Source organism: Cinclus cinclus, chromosome 1 (assembly GCF_963662255.1).
Source record: "Cinclus cinclus chromosome 1, bCinCin1.1, whole genome shotgun sequence".
NCBI classification, from domain to species: Eukaryota; Metazoa; Chordata; class Aves; order Passeriformes; family Cinclidae; genus Cinclus; species Cinclus cinclus.
Genome location: NC_085046.1, coordinates 67,418,672 through 67,441,475, shown reverse-complemented (window position 1 = coordinate 67,441,475; position 22,804 = coordinate 67,418,672). Strand labels below are relative to the sequence as shown.

Sequence of the window (22,804 nt, the reverse complement as noted above, 5' to 3'; positions counted from 1 at the left end):
CATTTATCTGTTCCTTTGCAGATTGACATGTCTGTTAAACCTCTACAAAATTATCAATTCCATTAAAGTTCTTGGCTTGGGATTGCTGAGATGCATCTGCCACACCCAGCTTTCACATGGGCAACCAATAGCAAAAGTTGCATCACAGCATAGAGTAAAAATCAGGTCCTCTGATTTCAGCCAACACAGGAGTTTTCATTTCCAAAGTACATGAAAAAGGACTATGGAATGGCCCTAACCTCCTGGACAGAACTAGCTCCTAGCAAAACCAAATAAATAATGCAGTTTCTCAAGGGAGGCTGGTATTTGTATCAGGAAGATAACAGATCCCCAGAATATAAACACCGCAGGCCAAGCCACCATAGACCATAAATTTAGCATCTTAGGACATAAATCCAGCATCTGGTTTAAGCAGCATCTTCCACCTCCAGCTGCTTATTCCCCTCTCTCCCTCCCCCTTACATCTGTCATGGAGTGAATCCCAAATCTAGGAACAGAGCAAGCCCAAGAAATTACACAGGGGGGGGAAAAAAAATCAGGGGGATGCTTATTGAGCTAGATCAGCTCTCCAGTCTGAGTCACCAGATGGATGCACAAATACTTGCAAGGGGAAGGAAGGGCCAGGAGGGGGCATTTTTGGCCAGCTTACATGCAAGCCCAGCTTTGGCCTCAGAGGTACCATCATATCAGAGGTACCATCAGCTTATGGAATTTCTTCCCTGCTCCTTATTTACGGTTGTTTTTGTCTCAGTCAGGAAACCAGTCAGACCCTGCAAATAACAGGGCTGGCACAACCAAAGGAATGGTGCAGAGGCAGGAATTCCCTAAGGCAGTGCTGCCGCAGGAGAAAAAGGATGAAATTGTACCCTTAAATAAGGAAGAAAGAGAGATGTGAGCTCAAAGAGCTCTCCAGGGCAAGCACACTGGCAAATCCATCCAGCTCAAGCTTTGAGGTGGTATCTGTGTTAACAGAGGGAAAGCAAGATGTAAAGACCCTTCTGCAAGGCTGTGCTAGGGAGGTGTCACAAAAACTGAATGGATCCATCACCATAGCAGTAAGGAAGTACCTTCTTAATTGTGCTGTTGTAAAAATCCAGGAGATGAGAGGAGTTCACCATGTCCAATATCTGTCCATAGGAGTCCCTTTGAGTGACAGCTTTGCTACCATTTTGATTTTGCTTGGCAATGCTTTTTACCCATTCTAACACAATAAATTAACTCTTCCATTCCATAGGGATTTTTCGGCTGGTTAGTTCTTACAAGAAGGTTGAGGTAAAATAGGAGAGTAAAAAGTCTGAGACAAGGGGAAGTGGTTTTAAACTAAAAGAGGCCTGGTTTAGATTACACACAAAGGAGTTTTTTACAATGATGGTGGTAAATTACTGGAATGGGTTGCCCAGGGAATTTGTGGATAGTCCATCCCTGGAAGGCTGGACAGGAATTTGAGCACCTGGTCTAGTGGAAGGTGTCCATGTCCATGGTGGGGTGGTGGAACCAGATAATTTTTTAAATCCCTTCTGACCCAAATTTTATGTTATTGAAGGCACACCAATACCCCACTCCAGCCTAGTGGAGGGTGTCTCCCCAAGAGACAAGTGCAAGAGACCACTGGAGACTGATGTTATCAAGCCCAGGCAGAAAAGGGAGAGAGTCTCCCAGAATTTAAAATTTTTGGATTAAATACTAGCTTGTCATAGGAAACTTGTGACTATCTGACCCCCAGGAACAGAATTATTTCCACCAAGTTGCTAAAGCTAAAAAGCCAAAAAGCAATGCAATCTGTTGTCAAAAAATGAAAAAACAAAAAAACAACTATTTTTCATAAACTGATTTGATCCTAAAGCAACAATAATGCAGCAGCAGAAATACCTCTGCCCTGTGGAAACCTCAGCTAATGATTATAACTTCCAACAAGCAGCCTTTTAGTATCTGAAATATGCCCCTGAAACAAGGTCTTTAAATATCAGCTATTATAGCATTGCTTTTCTGGATTAGGCATATACCCACTTCATACAATTTTAAAATGATACCCCTTATCTTTCTGAAGGAGAAACCAATAATGCATTCCAGAGCCCACAGTCTCAACCACAGTCTGGTGTCAATTAAACTCATTAGTTGTCCTACTGGGAGCAGCCAGAGAAGACGTAAGCAGCTCACCTGCCCATAACTCCAGCTTCTTGATTTTACATCTTCGACGTTTCCATGGAATATAATACCAACATCATTCAGGACATATTCTTCCCTTTCTTTCTCATCATCCAGGTACACAGCATCCACTGCATTAGTTTACCAAAAATAGATATTAGTACAAGTGCTTAATTTTCAGATAAAACATCTTAGCATATAATACATTCATCTTTGATGAAAAGTACTCCTCTTCCATCAAACAGAGCATTACTTGCTTCAACAGAGTACAGGGATAAGGAGGCAGTGATCCTAGTTAGGAATATGATACACAACTTAAAAACATGCAAGATGGAAAAGTGCTAGCAACTCCTGCCAGTTTTCTCAGGATCTGTAAAGTATGATTAAAATGTCACATCAAGAATTTTATGATTACTGTGTACAACAAATTTAAAAGCTGGAGTACCATGATGCAATTCTGCACCTGTACAAACAGATCAAAGAACATTTTCAAACCTACTAATGTTAGTGGAAAACAGCTCAGGTCAAGAGATCTACAGAAAAGTCTTTAGTGCAGTTTTTATAACATATTAAGAGAAAGGTTTGATTGCCTTTACTGTACATTGGTTATTGACTGGAGTATCCCTTCCCTATATAGCTTGACTGACCAGGTAATATGAGGAGAAATTCAAGTGTCCAAGTGAGAACTGGAAGTAATTGGATGAGATCTTTATCAAAATATATACAAAGGATACATTCTAGATTGGATTTATATCAAAAATCAAGAGCATATGCACAGATACTTGACTTGCAGCCATGATTTACATATGTAAATAATTCATTATTAACATTTACAAGGAACCCTGAATGACATGAAACCATTCAGACATTCACAGTAAGTATGAAGCAGTCCATGATGCTGTGATGCTAGAATAGTTGAAGATTTCTTTCCTGCACCAATGCTTGCATTTTGAGACTAAAAGATTCACATTAACAATTAATAGCATGGGAATTAATTAATTTGAAGAAATCAGTACTGTGGTCCCAGATAGCAAATTAAAGGGAACTTCCAATACTTTGATATGAGCAAGTACAGAATTACACTCACTACTGTCATAGTAGATTTCTTCAGCAACCCCCTACAAATTACTAGAGGATTATTTAACTTTTAAAAGCCTATTGATTTGCTGTGTTTTGTTGAAATGCAAATCAGATTTGCACTTTCTTGTAAATCTCATCCTCAAAAGCTTCCTAATTTCTCCATGAAACTGTGATTTGGTCAAAAATAAGCTAAAATCTGAGCCCACAAAAAAAAAAAAAAAAAATCAGTGACAAGACTCACATTTGCCTCAGCTAGGTGAAGGGCTTTGCCAGTATACACACCTCACCCTCCTGGAAGTTTTGTTTTCCCTCAAAATATTTTTGTATTTCTATGTCTATATATACATAAGGGATTATGCCTAGATATGTAACATAATGACCTCCAAACTAGTGTGCAAAGGATGATAGAGAAGCAGGGGTTAAATACAAGAAGCCTGCATTGCATTTGAGATCAGTGCTTGATCATAAAGCTGCTTATGCTTTATGGCAGCTGCTGTACAGGCTCTGATGACTAAGTATGACTTGGAGCAAGCAGAGGTACAGGAGGTTTCATGGAGTTTTACCTAAAGTAGACAGGTCTGAGACCCACTCTTGTATTTGGCAGGATGGTATTCATCTGGCTTCTAAAGGCTGGACCATTAAGAAATTTATAAGCTTTTCATTACCCATGACCTAGTCAACCTTAACGTGCAACCAGGTACAAAGTGGATGATCATGGGTTTACTATGTTCAGAGGCTACAAGGTGAAAGAGGGAGTTAAAAACTTGGCAGTGAATGAAAAGGCTGCAGCCGTTTATGCAACCAGGGACTCTCATACTTATGAAACTACATATTACGTGACTTTTTTGTGGTCCAACAAGTTCTGTATAACATCCCACTAAAAATATCTCACATGTTACAGATCATGTAGGCTCTGTTCCATTGGGCTGGATTTGCCTGATTGGCACACTGAACTATTATCTGCATTTTTTCATTGAGCTTTGGATTTTATTAAAGACTGTCCATACAAATAGTACAGAGAGTTCATTTAAAGAAGGAGAATTCACACCTTTTTCTGTGCAATTACACATTCAGTGAAGTGTGTGCATATGCCTTCTTGACAGCTGTTGTTTGCTTTTGGGGATTAAAAATATCAACATTGATCTTGCTGGTATCAATTGAGATGCTTATGTTATTTTGAAACTGCATGATCTTTGCTAAATCAGATGAAAATTGATTAACTTCTCTGTCAATTGTTTTAAATATTTGTGTTTTTGATAAGGTAAAAAGGTCTACTGTGTTTTACAGGGAAGCCAGCTGCTTTGATTTTTGACAGCTTTCATTGCCCTTGAGACTGTTCAGAAGAAAATATGACGCATTTGTGAGTACTTTGATGCTAAGCAAGCTCTACATAATGCAACTCCTAATTATTTTGTGCAAGTGGAGGCTCACATCTGACAAACAGAAGAATTCCACAGAAGTGTGCTGCGTTTGTTTGTTCTTCTTCTCTAGCAGTTCAGAGGTTTTTTTACTCACTTCTTTTATCCTGGGAATTTACTAAGACACCAGCAATGCTACAAAGAAGCAAATTAGCTTCTATGCTGCTCTGTTTGAAGTTGGGTAAGGTGAAAATACACTTTACGTGAAGACAGCGCAGCGGGCGAGGAATCCCTTGCTAAAGACACAAGGAGTGCAGAGTAACCCTTTCTATTTGAGAAAGTGAATGAACATAAGAGAACTCTGCCCAGAATGGAGGGACCCCAAGCCCAGCACAGCAACTCTGTGGTGCTGGAAAAGCCATTTCTTCATGCAGGCAGTGACAGCTGAGCACAGCAGCACCAGCATACAGATGGAAGTGGGAGCAGCAGGCTTGCCCTGAGCTCCCAGCCTCCCTTCAGAGTGCTCCTGCAGGAATCCAGGCATCTAAGGCTGGGCCTCACTGGAACCACAAAACCACCAGGGCTCATGTTGGGAAGAGGACAGAGCTGTGACAAACCCCAAGCTGCAAGAGCTAAATGCAGTTATCTACAAAAAACACTCTACCCAGGATGAAGATCAGTATGCTGCCTTGAATAGTGCTAGTGCTTGCCTACATTAATGTAGCAGAAGGACGAAGCTCTGTGTGAATTTTTCCCATGTGGAATCTATGACACGAGCAATTAAATTTAAGATTTACCTATAAAAGTAAGAAAATGTTATTGGGCCAAATTTGAATGACTGGTAACATGTGAGATGAGTCCAAAGTCAACCACATGTTCCTAATCCTCAAACTCTATTAGAACATTTAAGCAGAAGAAATATGCAGCTGACTCAATAAAGTTGCAATATACTTGATTTCTTAAATGTAATCCACTTTGCATGAGGCTTGGGTGAGCAAAATGCACATCTCAGCCCAGAGGGTCTGCAACTTATTCAGCTACACTATGCACCTCCACCTGTGAGAGAGCCACAGAAGTCAGTACGAGGTCTTTTCCTGATAAGCACTTAATGTTCCCCAGCAGAAAGTTGCACCTGCTTGGAAAGAGCTCACAGCTTCTTGGAAAGAGCTCACAGTATCCAGATCAAAGGAGCTCTACTCTGCTTTCATGTAGTCTGATATTGCCAAGAGTTTAGTTAAATTCCAAGAAGTTATCTGTAACTAGTTGCCATTTGTATCTTCTGTTCCAGAACTGAAGAGACCTCTGCATGCCCAAAAGCACATCTGTTTTATCCAACCATGTAATCTGACTGTAGAAAGGATGCTCACAGACTACCTCACTTGTTAAGTAATGAAAATTTCACCTAAGTAACTGAAATCTTAATCCACTGGTTAGGTAAATTCACAGACGTTTGGGGCTGGTGTATATAATTTTGGAGAATCAAGTCCAGTGTCTTTAAAGTATTATTGGTTATCAGTCCTCAATGTAGCTAAAGGGATTAAAAATATAAAAGCATTCGATGATTTTTGAAGCAAAGTACTCTGTAGCTTGACTGGTAAAGTATTCAAACTTCTTCTGAAGCAGCAGGGAAAAAAAAGCCAGCCCTGCCTGGGAAAATATGTCAAAACTGAACTATATTGAGAAAAGGAGTAATAAGAAAGGGCACAAATGCCTCTATCTGAAAGAAAAGCTCATACTGACATATTGATGTTCCTCCAAAATGATGAGTTGGAAAGCTGCACCAGGCACTAAAGCCCATACTCTGCTCCCTGCTATAACAATCCCCATTCGTTCCTGGCATCAGTCTTCTCTCTTTTTAATGAGGCTTTTCACTCAGACTTTTCTGCTTAGTTATTAACCCAGCAAACAAGTCTAGAAGATTTTCAAACTATTGTTTTCGCTGCGCTTTAACTCTCTGTTTTTCTACCCTTTTGTCATTCCACTGAAAAATCTTTTCCAGCCAGGGGATAAAGCATGAAGAAACAGTCCTTGATTCTCTAACACAAGGAAAGGAGGGAAAGACAGATATAGCAACCAATTAGCCCAAACTACCTTGGAGTAAAAGAGGAACAAGAAATGAGGATATATCCAAATCCAAATGAAACAAGCAGAAGATGAAAACTACAACAGTCAGCAAGGGACAGGACCTGAAGCCATTGAGACACACCTGAAAACATAAGCTGCAGAGGAAAACGTGGTCCCCAAGGTGCCTGCCCTGGATCTGGGGTCACACAGCATGTCCTTGCTGCCCAGAGACTCTTCTTTGCTTTCCTAAGGGAGACTTTTTCCATCAGCCTTGCAGATGCCTGCCACTGGAGACAACTGCTGCATGTCTTACTCCCTGTGGGTTTATTCTCATGTTGTGGTTTTAATCTTGCTGGCTTTTGGACTCATTCAGCTCAGATGTGAGGGAGGGAGGGCACAGGAGAGCAAAGTGTCCACAAAGCATGAATAATGGTGCATCTGTCTGCATGTAGAGTTGCTGGGCAAGGAGGTGTGAAGTAGAGATCGATTTTCCCTTTTTCCCTCTGACTAACACCTCACATCATCTTCTGTGGTCCCAGTCACGCCACAGTGGGGTAGGCAAACCTCCCTCCCCCCCCCAGTAACATATCTTGTCTCTGCATTAGGACTGTGTACATCCCTGGCTGGTTGTCTGCAAATCACGAGGCAATTTAAGAAGCTTTTCTTTGGATGTGCTGAGCACTGCATTGTCACTGTTCTGGCTGTTACAACACCCAGGACTAAAACCAAGTAGTGATCTACCTTTAGGTGAAGAATTGCACTTCCCTGGCTGAAGTTGTGAGTCTGATGATGCCAAAACAAAATAAGTTTTGTCTGCTTACAATGGGTCATAGCTTTGGCAATGTTTCCTCTCTCTGTTGCACACCCTCCAGAACAAACTGTTAGCACACTGATCTGAGGTACCTTACACAGTTTTCAGAAGTATCTCACAGTTTGGCAGGGCCAAAGGCCCTGCCCTTCCCTCCTATTCCCACTTAACTAACTCCTCTTCATTCAGCATTAATCTATATCTTCTTAAATAACGCACAAGCTAATCATAGTTTATATTCCCTCGGACTAGGGGCAAGTAATGAATCCAGCACAAATCATACTATGTACTGACAGTATTGCAGCTGAATAATGGGCTCTACTAATAATGCTAAACTTACTTGTCAGTTGGTAGGAGGGCCCTTGTTTGGTAGAGGATTATTTGATGCAAATACTGTGGTTAAAAAATGGAAAGATGAAGGAAGGGTAGCAGGAGAATATTGAAGTTAGCTGGTGACCTAAATATACTGCAGTACATGTGACTTGGAGCCTTGCAAGTGTCAGAAGCTGTGATACAGTGCTACAGCCTGTCAGAAGGCTGAGTCAAACCTCTCTGGTCCTCCTTGCCCTCTCCTGAAAGCCAGACACAGAGTTCATTGGGTAAAATATGACCCTGACATCAGTGAAGCCTGATTTCTTCCAAGGATCCTGGGAGACGTAAAAAAATTAAATTTTTCTTCAACCCACTGTAGTATAAAAAAAGGCTCATTTGCAAAACACTTTGTTCCTCAGAGAGGGCACCGTTGCTAATTAGTCACCATAGAGGGGAAGCTATAAGGGCAAATGTCATGTAGTAGCAGGAAGGCACCACTAGTGATGCCACAGTAAGCTGACTCCACTCAGCCTGTGCAGGAACTGCAGCTCCCACTGAATTCCTGCAACATTTTGACTTCAGATGTTCAGTCCCAAATGTGGCAATTAGCGATGTAAATCCACAGAGTACGTGAGGCTGCCACATCCTGCCCCACACTAAATCCTGGAAAAAGTGTGCCCATATTGACTTAAGGCACACACAGGCACTGGAGACCCTCTGTGTTGCCTATTGAAGTCAGAGCAAAGCCTAGGGGTATGTTTACTATGAGAAATAGAGCCTGAACTGGCAAACACAGGCCTGGCCTCATAAAACTGCAGAGTTTAGATGAAACAAAGGCATTCTTTCCAGCATGGAGCCCTGCTCACACAGGGCTATTCCACACCCTGAAAGACTTGACTTTTGGCAGAGTTACTGTAAATTTTCCAGACCCAAATTGCTCCTTGGTACCATGCTCCCAACCCACCCAAAACCTGATGAGGCCAGCAGCAGAAAGTATAAGCTTTTGACTAGGTACTTACGCTGGCACCAGGGATTGAACAAGATGTAAGTGTCGATCGCTGAATTCCTGCGTGTCCGAAGGATGCCATAGGGAGTCAGGACAGCAACATAAAAGCGAAATTTCCCAATTATGCAGGTGGCAGAGGACATGATGGACAGCCGAATGGAGTTGTTTTCCCTGTGGATAATCTTTGCTCCCCATTGACCAGGTTTTAGCACATTGCCTACTAGAATTGGGATGTAGGTGCCTTTATTTTGCTGTGGATAACGACCTGGAAAGAGAGGTGAAGAGGTTGACTTGTTTTGACATTTAAAAAAAAATTTCTAGCAGTCCTCTGTCCTTTTGTCTTATTTTCAATGGAAGTGGCAGGTTTTAGTGGACAAAAATAACCTACTCTCTCACTGCCCCTCACAGGGCCTGGTAACTTGACAGCACAGCCACACAAATACCTGCAACAGCTCCCTGCAAGCAGCCTGAGCCCACACCCCCACCCACCTCACACCAGCAAGCTCCAGTCACACTGGAGCATAGATAGGAGCACAGATAGCCCTGCCAGCATGAGAAAGAGCTGTCCAGGTTTTTCTTGCTCACCATTGTTTATCCTAATGCAGCAAGCTGCACTCTAGCTTGCTCCTTGCCTTGGTGTCAACAGCACCAGCTAGACTATTGGTAAGTTTAGGAGTTCAGGTAAGAGCTACTTCCCCAATTCAGATGTACCCACCACCATTGTCACTAGCACACGAGTGCCCTCTGGGGCACAGATATCAGGTTTGGGGCTCTTTAGCAGAGCAGAATCCTGTTCTTCTCTGTACTACTGCACTGCCAAGCAGAGACCAAGCGCTCTTTCATGAAGTCCATGCAGATGGAGGAAACACAAATGAGTCCACTTGTAGATACCCAGTGCTGGGTTCCCACTGAGCATCCACTCCTCAGGGACGCAGTGGGAACCAATTCTGGATGCCCAGAATATAAACCACCACACTGGGGCTGAATTGCCAAACCTTCAGTGCCTGAAATGGGTCCCAAAGTATGACACGCCTCCAAAACACTGCACGTGAGAGTCTGCCTCACAGTAAGACAAATCACACCCCACCAGAGCTTATTTTACTCTGCCAACTCTAAAAACAGCTAGACGGATAGGCTACATGTAAACACATACAGTGCCAGGATTCAAAGTTGTGCAAGGCTCCACCCCTTGAAACTGAGGTAGAGCCAAAATAAATCTGGAAGCCAACCAGAAGCATAGACTGAAGAGACACTTGTGAGAAGGATGAGTTCCTTATCTCATTCTCAAATCTACTCTTAATTTCATATTTTAGGCTGAAAGTCAGTCTCTTTCATTCAAAAATAGGGTAATGAAAAGCAACTATGGCAGAAGGAGGGACAGACTTCTATATTTTTCATTCCTACTATTTAGGAACTTCAAAATTAAACTCACTTTCTTGCTTGCTTATTTTTATACTACTGATGTAGAGATAACCGCAAATCTGAACATTGCTACATTTTGGGAAAGGACAACTCCAGCTTTAAATCTGAAACTTGCAAGCTGCCATGACATTTGTGTTTCTGAGAAATCTGGGGCTACTGTGTTTCATCCAAGAGATTATTCTGAGCACATGAATTTCCATTTTGCAGATATTCAGTGCATATAAATAGCCTACTTTGCCCTGCAGGCCAGGCATGCTGTAACCCATGAAACTCATTCAGATCAGTGAGGAACACAATGGAAGGAAAAGACCTACAGAAGAATAAAGGACTAGAATAAGAGAGCAAAATCAATAGGAAACACTAGAACATAGAGCATTGGACATTTCAAATATAAACCATCAAAAGAAAACCAGTGTAGAGAGAAGAGCCTATAGAGGTAATAGATCTGGGATCTGAACACATTCTTGTTCTTTTAGTGCAAGTGTGTATGACCCAGCTTGCCTCTACAGTTGATATTTTGCTTCTAGTTTTGATACAATCTTTTCCTAAAAAAAGCAGTCCACACAAACAAAGCAGCAAAGCAAACCAAGAAGTTGAACTGATATCCTTGAAAACCGTTAACAAGTTCTACTTTTAAAAATACCTCCCTTACCTCCTTCAGAAAGGTGGTGGGGGGAAGAGATTGCTATTTTAACGTGGTTAGGAGCTGACATCCTTGTCTTTGCTGGAAGCTGCATGTCAGTTTAGGAGCCTGTTGGGGACAGGAGAAGCTGCACTCTGGCAGTGACTTTGTGCCACCATGTCTGTGTATGCCACGTGTACATGGGGAGACTGCAGAATCACTTCCCAGAAAATCTGCCTACAGGAACAAGATAGGATCTCAAAGAGGCCATGAAAACTTTTAAAGACATCTCTATGGGACCACTGCCACTGGTACCTCATAAGCAGGTTTGGCAAAGTACCAAGCCTCTGGTATTCTCACTTTTTCTGAAAACTCAAAACCCCATTTTCCCTTCCAAAAAAGCAAAGCCACAAGATACCATAATATACCTTTTGCTCAACAAGCATATGCTTGAGGAATATGCAAGGTTCTGTCATCCCAGAGCCCTACTCAGCTGGTCCCACTGAATAAGAGGTCACTGCATTAGCTTGTTCACCCATGAGGAGAAGGTGCTCTGGGGTACCAAGGATGCTCTACATCCCTGCAGACTTAGCAGATTTGCCAGGGATGGAAATCCTAGAAGTCAGGATACTTTGCAGGTGTTATAAATAGTAAATACAAGAGAATGTTGTTTGTCCTGACAGACAATCGTGATTTGGTGCTTGTTAATGGTTACATAAATTCTGAAACCACAAGGAAGTTTGGGAAGATGGGCAGAGCATTAAGAGCACAGTGAGCAATTTCCAATGTTTTCTTTGAAGAGGGGACAGGTTCCCTAATCTTCTGAAATAGTACCAAACCAAACCAAAAACCAAACCAAACAAAATCCAAATGGAAGAATAAGGGATGTAAATGAACGAGTAAGGGAATTGTTACTTCTGTCAGGAGCTTGTGGAGCTGAATTGTAAACACACATCTAGACATCTGACAGCATCAGCCACACTAGTCTCATATACACACATCTGTTGTCTTGATACTAGAGTGCTGTAAAGCTGAGTAATTTTGGCATTGCACGCAAAGGTTGCTGGCCAAATAATTCTTGCATAGGCTCAGTACTACGTTTATCAACTTTGTAGGGAAGTCCTATCAGGATGGCTTGGCCTTTTGACCTTTACCTACATCTTGAGCACACATTTCTGGCTGCAGTGGAAAAGTAGAGCCAGCTTTGGCTCACAGTTGGGATATCTGCAATGTTGGCCATTTCTCAGAAGGGGTAACATGCAGTGGTGATTTCATTCTTTGGCTGAGTCTGTAAGGAAGAAGATTTAATACTATCCAAAGACTCATTACCAAAAGCCTGTGAATGCCTGGCAGAGCGCTCTCTGAAGGGTCTCTGGTGCTAACCCAACCCACGGAGAGGCAGAAGGTAGTTTGAGTGCATGTCAGGACTGGGACATGTAGACAAGATAAACCCTTTTTATTCTGACAAGAGGGTGCTGACATTATGCCAGTAGCATTAGCTGGCTCAGGATCTCTCCGGTTCTGATTTACTCCAGGAGCTGGCAGCCTAAACCATACTCCACAGCCAGTTCTTTGTGGTTGCCTCACTCCCCAGTGCTCACGTTTGCTTTGGGTGTAGGAGGCCCTGGCCCTCACACGAGGACATTTCACAGCCAATTGCTCTGTGGCAGACAAAATCGTTGTGTGACATCATGCTGTTGGGATGTCCCTGTCTGCTCATGCTAACAGCACATGGTAATGAGAAAATCCAGCCTGTCAACTCAGAAGGTCTGGAGATTCCTGCACTGGAATTTTTTTATAGACTCCTTCAAAGATATCATGTACTGAATAGAAGCTGCTGACTGTCCTGGCTTTGAAGCAGGAGAGGACAGGAGAGAACTCACAGTGACCCCCATTCTCAGGCCTCCAACCCCTGCATTTCAGTGCTAGGTCCTGAGCCACAACACCACCAGAAGACACTACTTTTTACAGAAATCTCCCTTGTATAGAATGTTTAGTGGCATGAACAAATCTATTTCCCCTGATGCACAGTGCGCTGGTCTGCAATCCTTTGATACTTCTTTCTTATGCTTTCTCATTCCACTCTGGTTTCTGTAGCTAACCAAGCTGGGGTCCTAAAGCTCCTTCTCACTTTAGCTGCAGCCCAGCTCAACTCTACACTTCTTGGGGTTTCCAGGCACCCAGGAAAAGAGGAACAAAGTAGCTGCTGTTGCTATTAAAGGAACTCATAAAACAAATTTTTAAAAGCCATGAGTAAAGATCTACATGGCAAAAGGCTCCATAACTGCAGCATGTGTGGATGTGGGCATGCATGGGATGTCCCCTGTCACACACAGACATTTTACAGGGACAAAGAGCAAAGTGCAGCATTGGTTCAAGCTTGTCAAAAATCCATGTAGCACCAAACAATGAGCTATCTAAACCATAGAACTGTGGCCACACACATGCTTTCAAAGTGAGTTATTTTCAACATATGCCTTTCCTCCCTAGCATGTCAACTCTGGGCCCATCAGACACAGAGGCAAGCTGTGTTAAATTCTGGATAAAACTGCCATAGCAGAGAGAGATTTACAGCAACAGAGAGAGGGTGAGAGATAGGTACAGTGAGTTCAGCTGTCAAAACACAAGCGGTCCTCCTCCAGTTATCCAATTCTGCTCCTGCTCTTTACAGGTGACTAACAGGAACCAGGGCTTGCTTGGACTATTCTCCTCCTTCTCTGTCCTGGCCCTGCAAGCTCCTGACTACCTGTAGTTTAGTTTTCCCCTTGACCCCTAGTGGACATGGACACTGCTCTGTATGTGTGCGTGCATTAAACAGCTCATAAATGCCATGGCTGAATTAGTGCCATGCTGTTGGCACAGACACTGGAGGGACCAGCAGGTGCTCTTGGATAGGTCCTACACAACTGAGCTTTACTTCCAGCAGCAAGGAGGGAAGGTTTGGTAGCACAGAGATTAGAGATCTAGTGAGCTTCACAGGACATTTCCTTCCTGATGGAAGTGGGATACCTAAGAAGAGAAGGAGGTGAACGAAGCTGTATCTCAGTAGTCTTTGTCTTTTTAGGAATCCTCCTTGGAAGACTGGCTTTTCAAGGAGCCAAGTGATCTGTCTCCCTTTGGATTATATATTACACCCAGTAATTAACAATTTTCCTAGAAGTTCATTGTTTTAGCTAGATACACTCTTTCATATAAAGGGTAAAAAATCTATTTCAACAGCATCCATCGAAGTATAATAATTGTGATATGTTGAAAATAAGTTTGAGCTGGAAGTCACCAGTACAGAGTGTAGCAGAGGTAAGCCTTTAGATAGCAAGCAGCCTTGGAGATGGGTGTTAGCATATGGGACTTATGACACAAAACACAGGGTAAAACAAATCAGAAAGAAACAGGAGAGGTGCTCCAATAAAATTCCAAACAACCAAAAGAAAGAAGAAGAAGAAACAATTGTTTTGTTAAAAGCAGTAGCACCTAGATCTCTAACATTCCTCCCACCCTCAAATTCAGAAGTGCTACATACAAACTTGGAAAAGTAGTAAATGCAAATATCTTGAAAGAAGTTTTGCTCATGGCTCCAGTTATGAATCCTCAACATCTGGCCACTCTGTCCCAGTATTGAATGTTTCCAGTACTTTACAATTGTAAATCACACATCAGAGCCACACACCTTGGCTAGTAAAACAGCTAAAAAATACAGCCAGATTTTATGTGCCACTTGATGCTGCTGCAGCAGTGCAAAAGTCAGCCTAATAAAGATTGCTTTGCATGAAATACTGCATTCATAGACCACCTCAAGGGACTCCCTCCTCTCTTCTCCTGGGATTTCCAGAGGGGAGGAAAAAACACCCCAATGCCTTTGTTCAGAAAGTGTAGAGGTTTGTTTTTTGCTAAGAGCTGGTAAATAGGTCTCTTGTCTGCTGGGAGTCAATCTCTAGGAAATATGCTCCACTGCTAATAAATTATTTTTTTCTGTCACAAAATGAGACTCCAAGTTTAGACCATCAGGTGTTTCTGTATCTCTGCTCAAATTTTTGTACTTCTTTGTGAAGGATCTAATAAACTCACAGTGCTGAGTTACCTACCAACACAGTATGTTCTCAAGACCAGTTAGTACTCTTGATAGTGCCAAGAAATCTCCTAATATATAAAGATTCAAAGTTTTCCAAAGAGCAACTTTTATCTAGAGTCAGTATTCAGCTCAACATCCTATCCCTAGTGCTGGGGGGCATCTCATATTCCAGCACCTCCGTTGGCTACAGCCTGCCCTGTCCCAGAGCTGCTGAGGTGGACAGGTGACAGCAGAGGTAACAATACTTCCCACTAAGGCAGAATTACTGCCGGACAAAATAATCAGAACCTCAATAATCTTGGAATCATTCCTGGCCCAACTCTACTGTGAAAACAGGGAAAGGCTGTGGACACTGTAGGGCAGTATGAAGAGCTCCGTTGATTCTCGTCTGCGTATCCTGAACTGGTTATTTAGTTGAACTTAGATATCCCTGTGACTATAAGTGGGAATTTGGTGTCACCTAAATAAGCCATACGGGATCAGCTCTAACATCTTTATGTTCTTAGCTTCTTTTATGTGTTTATAACTACCCCTCTGGAACTGGCTTGGGAAGACTGGAAAAAGGAGCCATAAGTCTCTCCTCTGATTTCAGGCCAGAAGCCAATGATTTATAGAGTCCTGAGGAGAGCATATGGACAGGTGTGTGGGTGTCCACACATGCACACATGTGGAAAGGTGATAGTAGCCTGGGGGACTGGAATTTATGGTCATTCCAGAAGTGTGTCAATGAATAAAACGTTCATAATAACATTTAGGGCTGGACCAATAGAAATGGATTTATGAAACCATTTAAGGAAAACACAAATAGATAGCAATTTATGAGGATGTGGGGAAATACATCATTAGAGTCAGGATGCACCATATAAACTCATCAACCCCTCAAGGATTTACAGCCATGTACTGGAAACTACTACTGAAAGCAAGACCGAAGGCTGTATAAGCTCATCTCATCATACATCTGCTTTTCAGAGAAATCCCTGCCAGTGCAGCAGCGCCAGTGGAAACTTTGCAGCACTCACACCAAATTGACTGTCCCAGGTGTGGGAGCTGTGCTTGGCCAGGCTAAGCCTTGCATTGTGGAAAATGAAGAGAAACACAAAATATCCCCATCACCACAAAGGCAGGAGTCAGGACAGATTGAAATGAGTGAAGGAGTCCATTGGCTCCGTTGGAGCTCTCACTGAGGCTCCAAAAATACTGGAATTAATACCACTGTGGGAAACTAGATGTAAGCACAGCATCTGCACTTCTCTTGTGGCCTTTTCATCACAACCGCAGACCAATGAAACGAGTATCACCCAAGTGGTGATGCTCACCTTTCCTCTTGCAAAAGCCAGGAAGTTGGCAGAAATAAAGGAAATATATGGTGATGGAGCAGCTCTTAAACCATAGGTACTGCGCCAGGGCTGAGGTCCAGCACAAGAACTGGAATTACATCTAATTACTCCTTTTAAGTGGGTATTTTTCCATGTGGATTTTTTGGCACATTCATTGTGTTCCATACTTTGGCAGGCAATTATGGTCCTAATTTAGTGAAGATTATGTGCAAAACTAAATTATACTAATTCACATGTTTGCATTTCAGTCAATTTCATCTGGGATGATTCTACAGAAAACAGTCTGTTAAAGCAAGAATGACTTCAGTCATAAGGAACTATTACAGAAGAATATCTGTAAAAGTGACTTTCAAGATATTTGGGTGAATTATTTATATATTCACATATATATATACATATACACAAAAATTATATATATTTAGAAGCGCATATACATTTTTTATATGATTTGACCCATGAATTCTCTGAAAATGGCATTTAAATGGACTGTGGATTAAAAAGGATTGTAATTAAAGGTTGTTTCCTCTGTGTTTCAGATCTGGTTTCACATGACAGAAGAAGTATTTGTCCCAGGTACCCTTGATTCATTATCAATTAGAAGGATTCAGCAGTCTCCCCTTGCTTTACTTGCTTCATTAATCATCTTTTTAATGATGTAAAAGAAGAAAAAATAGGAGTGAAAAAGAAAAGAGAAAGAGAAGTAAATTTTAGGGAATAACGGAAATAGAAAGTTCTGTGCACACCACAGGATCAATCCATTACAATTGTCACATTTTTCAGGATCAAAATTAGTCTTTAATGGATAAAAATTCTGTGATGGATTAATGTCAACCTTGGGAACTTTCTCAGAGTTGGGAACTGATAACTTCTGAATGGCTTCATAGGCACTGCTGTATAAACAGCCCCCACTGCAGGCACAGTCCTGCAAAAAGAGACTTCAAGTTTTCCCAGCTCCAACTGAATTCCTTGTGAGCCAAGGACAGCAATCCCTATAGAGTAACTTTGTACCTGATGAGAATAGAACCTTGAACCACTTGAAATATTCTGCAGTTCAGGACAGCCTGGTCCACATTGTTTGGGATAATATCCACACTCTTGGAGATACTTTAAATCTGCTCATAGGGAAAGACCCAGAGATGCTGGAAAAGCTGGACCTGCTTTTGTTTTTTCTAACCAAGGGCTAGAGATGAGACCTCCAGAGGCCCCTCCAACCTAGGATATTATATTCAACAGTTCTGCTGCACCATTTGAAATCTACTGCTTAGGCACACAGAGTGCTCCTTGGAAAGGTCATCTTACAACAGCCTGCCAATATTTCTGTGTGTCCATCACTTTAATCTCCCAAACTCAGCACATTCCTAGGAGCTATACTACTTTCGGAGGGAGAAGTTTCTCTGAGCTCAAGCAGCCTCTCCTGCAGGGCTGTTGTCTGAGCCACTCCCTAGGGAGAGCTTCTACCTGACAGTACCAAAGAGCAGGATTCACCTTCCCTGCCTTCAGTCTTCTTAAAGTCAGACTCTGAGAGAGAGTCAATAGGGGAAGAAAAAAAATCCAGAAGAAAGTTCATTCCACTTTAAGACAACAGGGTTAAACTCTGCTTGGAGGTGCCTGCCTCTCTCCCTTGCTCATAGGCAGCCCAGGCAAGAGTTTTTGGACTGGGTTCTGCTGTTCAGGCAGTACAAGAGGTGAGAGCCAGCTGTTCAGGACGACAAACTGGAAAAAACTGGATGAAAATGGTCACATCTCCCTGTGGTTTGAGAGTGCAGCATTGCGACATTCAGCAGTCTTTCCTAAGTAAGAGAAATTTCCTGTCTCTTCTCAGCATTAAACATTGGACTTGATAATAAAAGGAGAAATAGCAAGAGTCAAGCATATAATTTCCGAATTTTCCTTCTCTGCTGTGGACTGTTTTTGTTTTGCTTCCCATTGCTAGCCTCTGAGAACAAATATACTGCATTTTCACCACATGTTCACAAAGAGAAACATTTGCAGAGTGCCAAGAGTTGACCAGTTCTCAGAAGAGGAGCTTGAACACCTCCCAGCTGAATCTCTGTGAGCTAAAGTCCTTGCAACAAGAGGGCAGTGGTGCTCACAAAAGCAAAGAAAAATCTGGGGAGGGCAATAGCACTGAACAATAGTGTTGAACACTATCTTGTATCTGCAGCTAATTGTCAGCCACCATGCATGGACCCCATCCCATTTCACTGGAAGGACGGCAACAGTGAAGAAGAGGGAAGGGAATTCCACCACACACCCAGGGCTAGCTCCAAAGGAATCATTCAGAGCTGTGTTTACTGCAGAGACTCCCCTGGCTCAGGCTGTATTAACCCCATTCTTACCATGGCGGAAGATGAGAGTATTTTTATCCATACTTAGAGATTCAAGGTACAAAACATGGATGGATGCGTTAGGAAAGAGCAACAGAAAATAAGTGAATGTGTTCTCTTAAGTGGATTGTGCAATGTCAAAAGAAGTGTTAATTTTCTTCTTCCAATATAGAATATCTGATTAAAACAAATGCAAACTGCATGGAGTGCAATAAAAAACAAATGTTCCATTTTCCACATCTTCTTGATACAGCTGTTTGTTTTAAACATATAAAGATTAAGGGAACAATCTTGAATTTAATTAAATCCCAAAAGAACTAATGATATTTATGCATATTAAATTTTTAAAGGCACTTGTGGCTGTTCAGCCAATCATTCACTGGACTGTCATAACATGCCTCCCAACCCTAATTTAAATTAGAAAGAAGAGACCCATAAAAAAAAATGTGCAGACAGTAACATTTTCACTGCACATATGTTTAAGAGATAAACGCCCATCTAGCTTTAGAAGGCAACAAATCTAATAAATGGCCACATCATCATAATTCAACGATGGAAAAGACACAGCGTTACAAATTTCAGATCTGCATCTCACAGGAAAGTAAATTAAAACATCAGTTATAACCTACTTTAAAGTCTTTATAAGGGGAACATTGTTGTCTTAACACAGAAACTCCCAAATCAATCTAGATGAAGCTGGGTGATTCCCAGAGTTGTGTTGTAGGGACCAGAACTTGGTGGGGCCATCTTTGGACCATAGCAGGAAACCCTTTTGCTTCTCTCCTTTTCTACTGACGTTATGCCTTTCTGTAGTCCCATGCCTTCAATGAGTCAACAATTACCTTAGAACCTGGGTCTCTGATGAAGACTTCTCAGAGAGAGGAAATAAATCGGCAATAAATCAATAAAGTCTCTGACATTGTCCTAAGTTTCTCAGTACTGGTGAAGCCACACCTCAAATCCCATGCCCGATCCTGGACCACAAAGACAGTACAACAGTACTGTCAAACAGTACAACAAAGACATTGAGGTGCTGGAGCATGTCCAGAGAAGAGCAACAGAGATGGGGAAGTATGTGCAGCACAAGTTCTATGAAGGGTGGTTGAAGGAGCTGGGGGTGTTTAGCCTAGAGAAAAGGAGGCTCAGGGGAGACCTTATCACTCTCTCCATCTGCCTGAAAGGAGGTTGTAGCAAGGAGGGAGCTGGTCTCTCCTCCCAGGTGATAAGCAATAGATCAGGAGGAAATAGTGTCAAGTTGTGCCAGGGGATATTTAGACTGGATATTGGGAAAAATCTCTTCAATGAAAGGGTAGCCATGCATTGGAACAGGCTGCCAGGGAAGTGGTGGAATCACCACCCCTACTTGGGTGCATGGTTTGGTAGTAGACATGGCAGCACTAGGCTAACGTAGACTCAATGATCTTAGAGGTCTTTTACAACCCTAGTGATTCTATGGTTCTGTTTCTGGTCCAAAATTACATTGCTGAACTTTATCTCTTGCTACTAAGTTGTTCGTAAATGCAGGCTGAAAGGTTGCAAGGTTCTTCCATCTGGTGTAACTTCCCCTCTTTATGCAATCAATATTTTGCTATCTCAGTTCATAGTCACCTCTCCTACCTCAAACAGACTTCTCCTCCATACATCTCCTAAAGACTAACAAAAGAGGTTTCCTGTTCCACCTACCCTTCAGCATTGCCATACAGCATTAACCAGATATAACTCTGAAAGCTCAAAAAAGTACAGCTTCTTATGAAACAGAAATCCCCAGATTTGCTCCTTCTTTTCTCACATAAAAAATTCTGCTGATTTTCTCAAGAAAGGATTCAAATCCTGTTTAGAAAAACACTTCCTTGCCTATGGCTAAGCCTGTTTTTGTGGTTTATCAATCATAACAGGAAAAAATAAACAGCTATTAAGTTATGTTTTCCCATTTATGAGAGACCATTGCTTTGCTGATAAGACACAGCCTTTGCCAGGCACTTACCCATCAAAAACTCCAGCCAGAACTGGTCTGTTTCTGGCTTGTAGGGTCGGTTGAAGTCAATCTGGATTTGGAAAGCCTGTCCCCGACGTACTATCAGCTTGGGGTTGTAGTACTTGTCAGTGTGGTGCTCCTGCTTGTTGATCTCTTGAGGCTCCTTAAACATATAAATATCCACAACACGCAGGTAATCTGCAGAGACATGTAAACAAGCAGAGGGGGAAGGAGTCAGTGTGCTGAAATGTCAGCATTGGTATCAACATCATTAGAGGTCCTGTCCTCCCCTTCTCCAGGGAAGGAACACCACGCAACAGGAACATGTTGGATCTGTCTGGGGCTTACATGCTCCTGGCTAAGAAGAGACTTATGGACAGACACTCCTCTGTGCGCCTGCCATTTTCACAGAGGCTAAAAGGCTTTTAGTGCATGGTGAGAGCAACCACAGAAAGAGCAGGCTGCTAGGTGTTGGAAGATGAATGGCCCCAAGGAGAGTCTGGACCCATCTTTCCATTGGCATCCGCTTTCCACAAGTCTGGACCTTGCTGTCACAAGTTTACCAGAGTAGTCAGTGGGACTTTGATGGCTGGGGCTTTGTGTCTCCCTTCTTGCAGCCCCCCATTTGTAAAATGCAGATTCACAGGGCGTTTGTGACACTTAATGTTGTTTGCAAAATACTACCAGTACTGAGAGCTGAAGAGCCTGAGAGGCAATTAATGATCTTGCATTCAGCTGAGAGCTTGGATTGCCTGTATTAGATAAGGTTTGGGTGTACTGTATGTGTCTTGTCTCAGCTTCTCAGTGCACCTCCACTGCTACTAGTGTCTTCTTATGAAAACTAAATATAACATTACAGCATATAATTACAGCATAGAGTTACAGGCAAGCAGCAGTAGGTATCTATAACAGGAACAGGCAAAGCTTTCTCCCTTCAAATTCAGGCTGTCCAAATGGTTATAGCAAGCTAGAAGTAGTTTGTTCAGCAAATGATCAGTGTGGGGTGGTACTGGGATAGCCACAGGCACTTGCAGTCACCATAAGCTACATGACTGTACCACACCATGAATCTGCACAGTGGGAATCTTCTCACACTATGAGAAGCCACATGAAAATGAGCTGGACATTGTTCTTTTGTCTACATGCTTAGGCAAATAATCATGAAACCTCTGCCAGGAGGAGCAGGACCATTGCTACTCACCACCAGGAGAAAGACAGCAGAGTAAAGCTAGATTTGCAGCTCTCAGCTTGTCTTCCAGGTGCTGACAGTTAGAAACAAGCTAATTCCTGAATTTTATACTTAGAGTGACAGAGCCAAACTCATGCCTGGCAAAAAGAGCTGCACATTTACAGCAGCTGGTGGAGCTGTGTGTACTTATGATGGTGGCTAATTTGGCCTTCTACTAAGCACACTGTGGACAAGAATGATGTACTCAGTAAATGAGTTGGACATTCAAGTCACTGAGGGCTGAATGGGGCTCCTTTCACTGAAGCTCAGCACAACTGTTTAATTTGTCAGTTCTGGACAAGCAGCAGAGCCCTGCAGGCAGCACCTTCTCTGGATGGGAAGCACCGTCAGCATGGTCCTTCTCCTGCTCCAGCCTGGGCTCTGGGCAACAGCTAATAGGAGACAGGGGAGTAATGGCAATTCGACTAGGTCCCAGTCCTGCTTGCATCATCCCTCAGACCCCTATCTGGTCCTTTAAGAAACAGGAGGAAAGGAATATGCCTGAGGACACAGCATAATAAGGAAACTTTCATGAGAAAGCCCTGCATAACTGAACCCAAAACCATCTGCCTCCTACTAACCATAATCTGCAAAAAGGCTAGAATACTCTGTTCAATCCTGAGTCAGGCTTAAAGTCGCATGACAATGTTATTGTTATTCTCTGTTTAATTCACCAGGCTTCTGGAGTAACTTCTGTAAAAACCCACTGACTTTAGCACTGACTAAGGTTACAGAGATGTCTGTATGAAACATTTTGCTCAGAAATCATTCTCATTGCCCCTCAGTGAAGCAGGGCAAGTCTTCACCTCCCTCTTTGCAAAATTTACCAATGCTCCCTCAAAATTGCTGACAAAATTCACAGTTGATTTAAACGAGGCAGGAATTTTCTGTACAGGGATAAAGCAGGGACAGGGGAGAATCTCTCCTCCTATATCTTTCAAACCCATATGGGCCAAAAGCACTACATGTAAAAGCTGTGTATTTTGGGGTTCTGCGAGGAGTAAGCTATCAATAAGAAACTGGCTCAGCTTCTCCCTCATTCCAAGGAAGC

General features: G+C 42.4%; 1 protein-coding gene across 3 annotated transcripts in view; it reads right to left on the bottom strand.

Moving 5' to 3' along the window:
- F13A1 (coagulation factor XIII A chain) overlaps nucleotides 1-22,804 on the bottom strand; it is a 104,479-nt gene that overhangs the window by 31,741 nt on the left and 49,934 nt on the right. For all 3 annotated transcript variants that reach the window (XM_062491318.1, XM_062491396.1, XM_062491475.1), the window contains 3 exons: nucleotides 20,535-20,723; nucleotides 8,787-9,038; nucleotides 2,158-2,276 (listed from right to left, as the gene is read on the bottom strand). In XM_062491318.1, coding sequence (XP_062347302.1) covers nucleotides 2,158-2,276; nucleotides 8,787-9,038; nucleotides 20,535-20,723 — 560 coding nt within the window. The remainder of the gene's footprint in view (nucleotides 1-2,157; nucleotides 2,277-8,786; nucleotides 9,039-20,534; nucleotides 20,724-22,804) is intronic.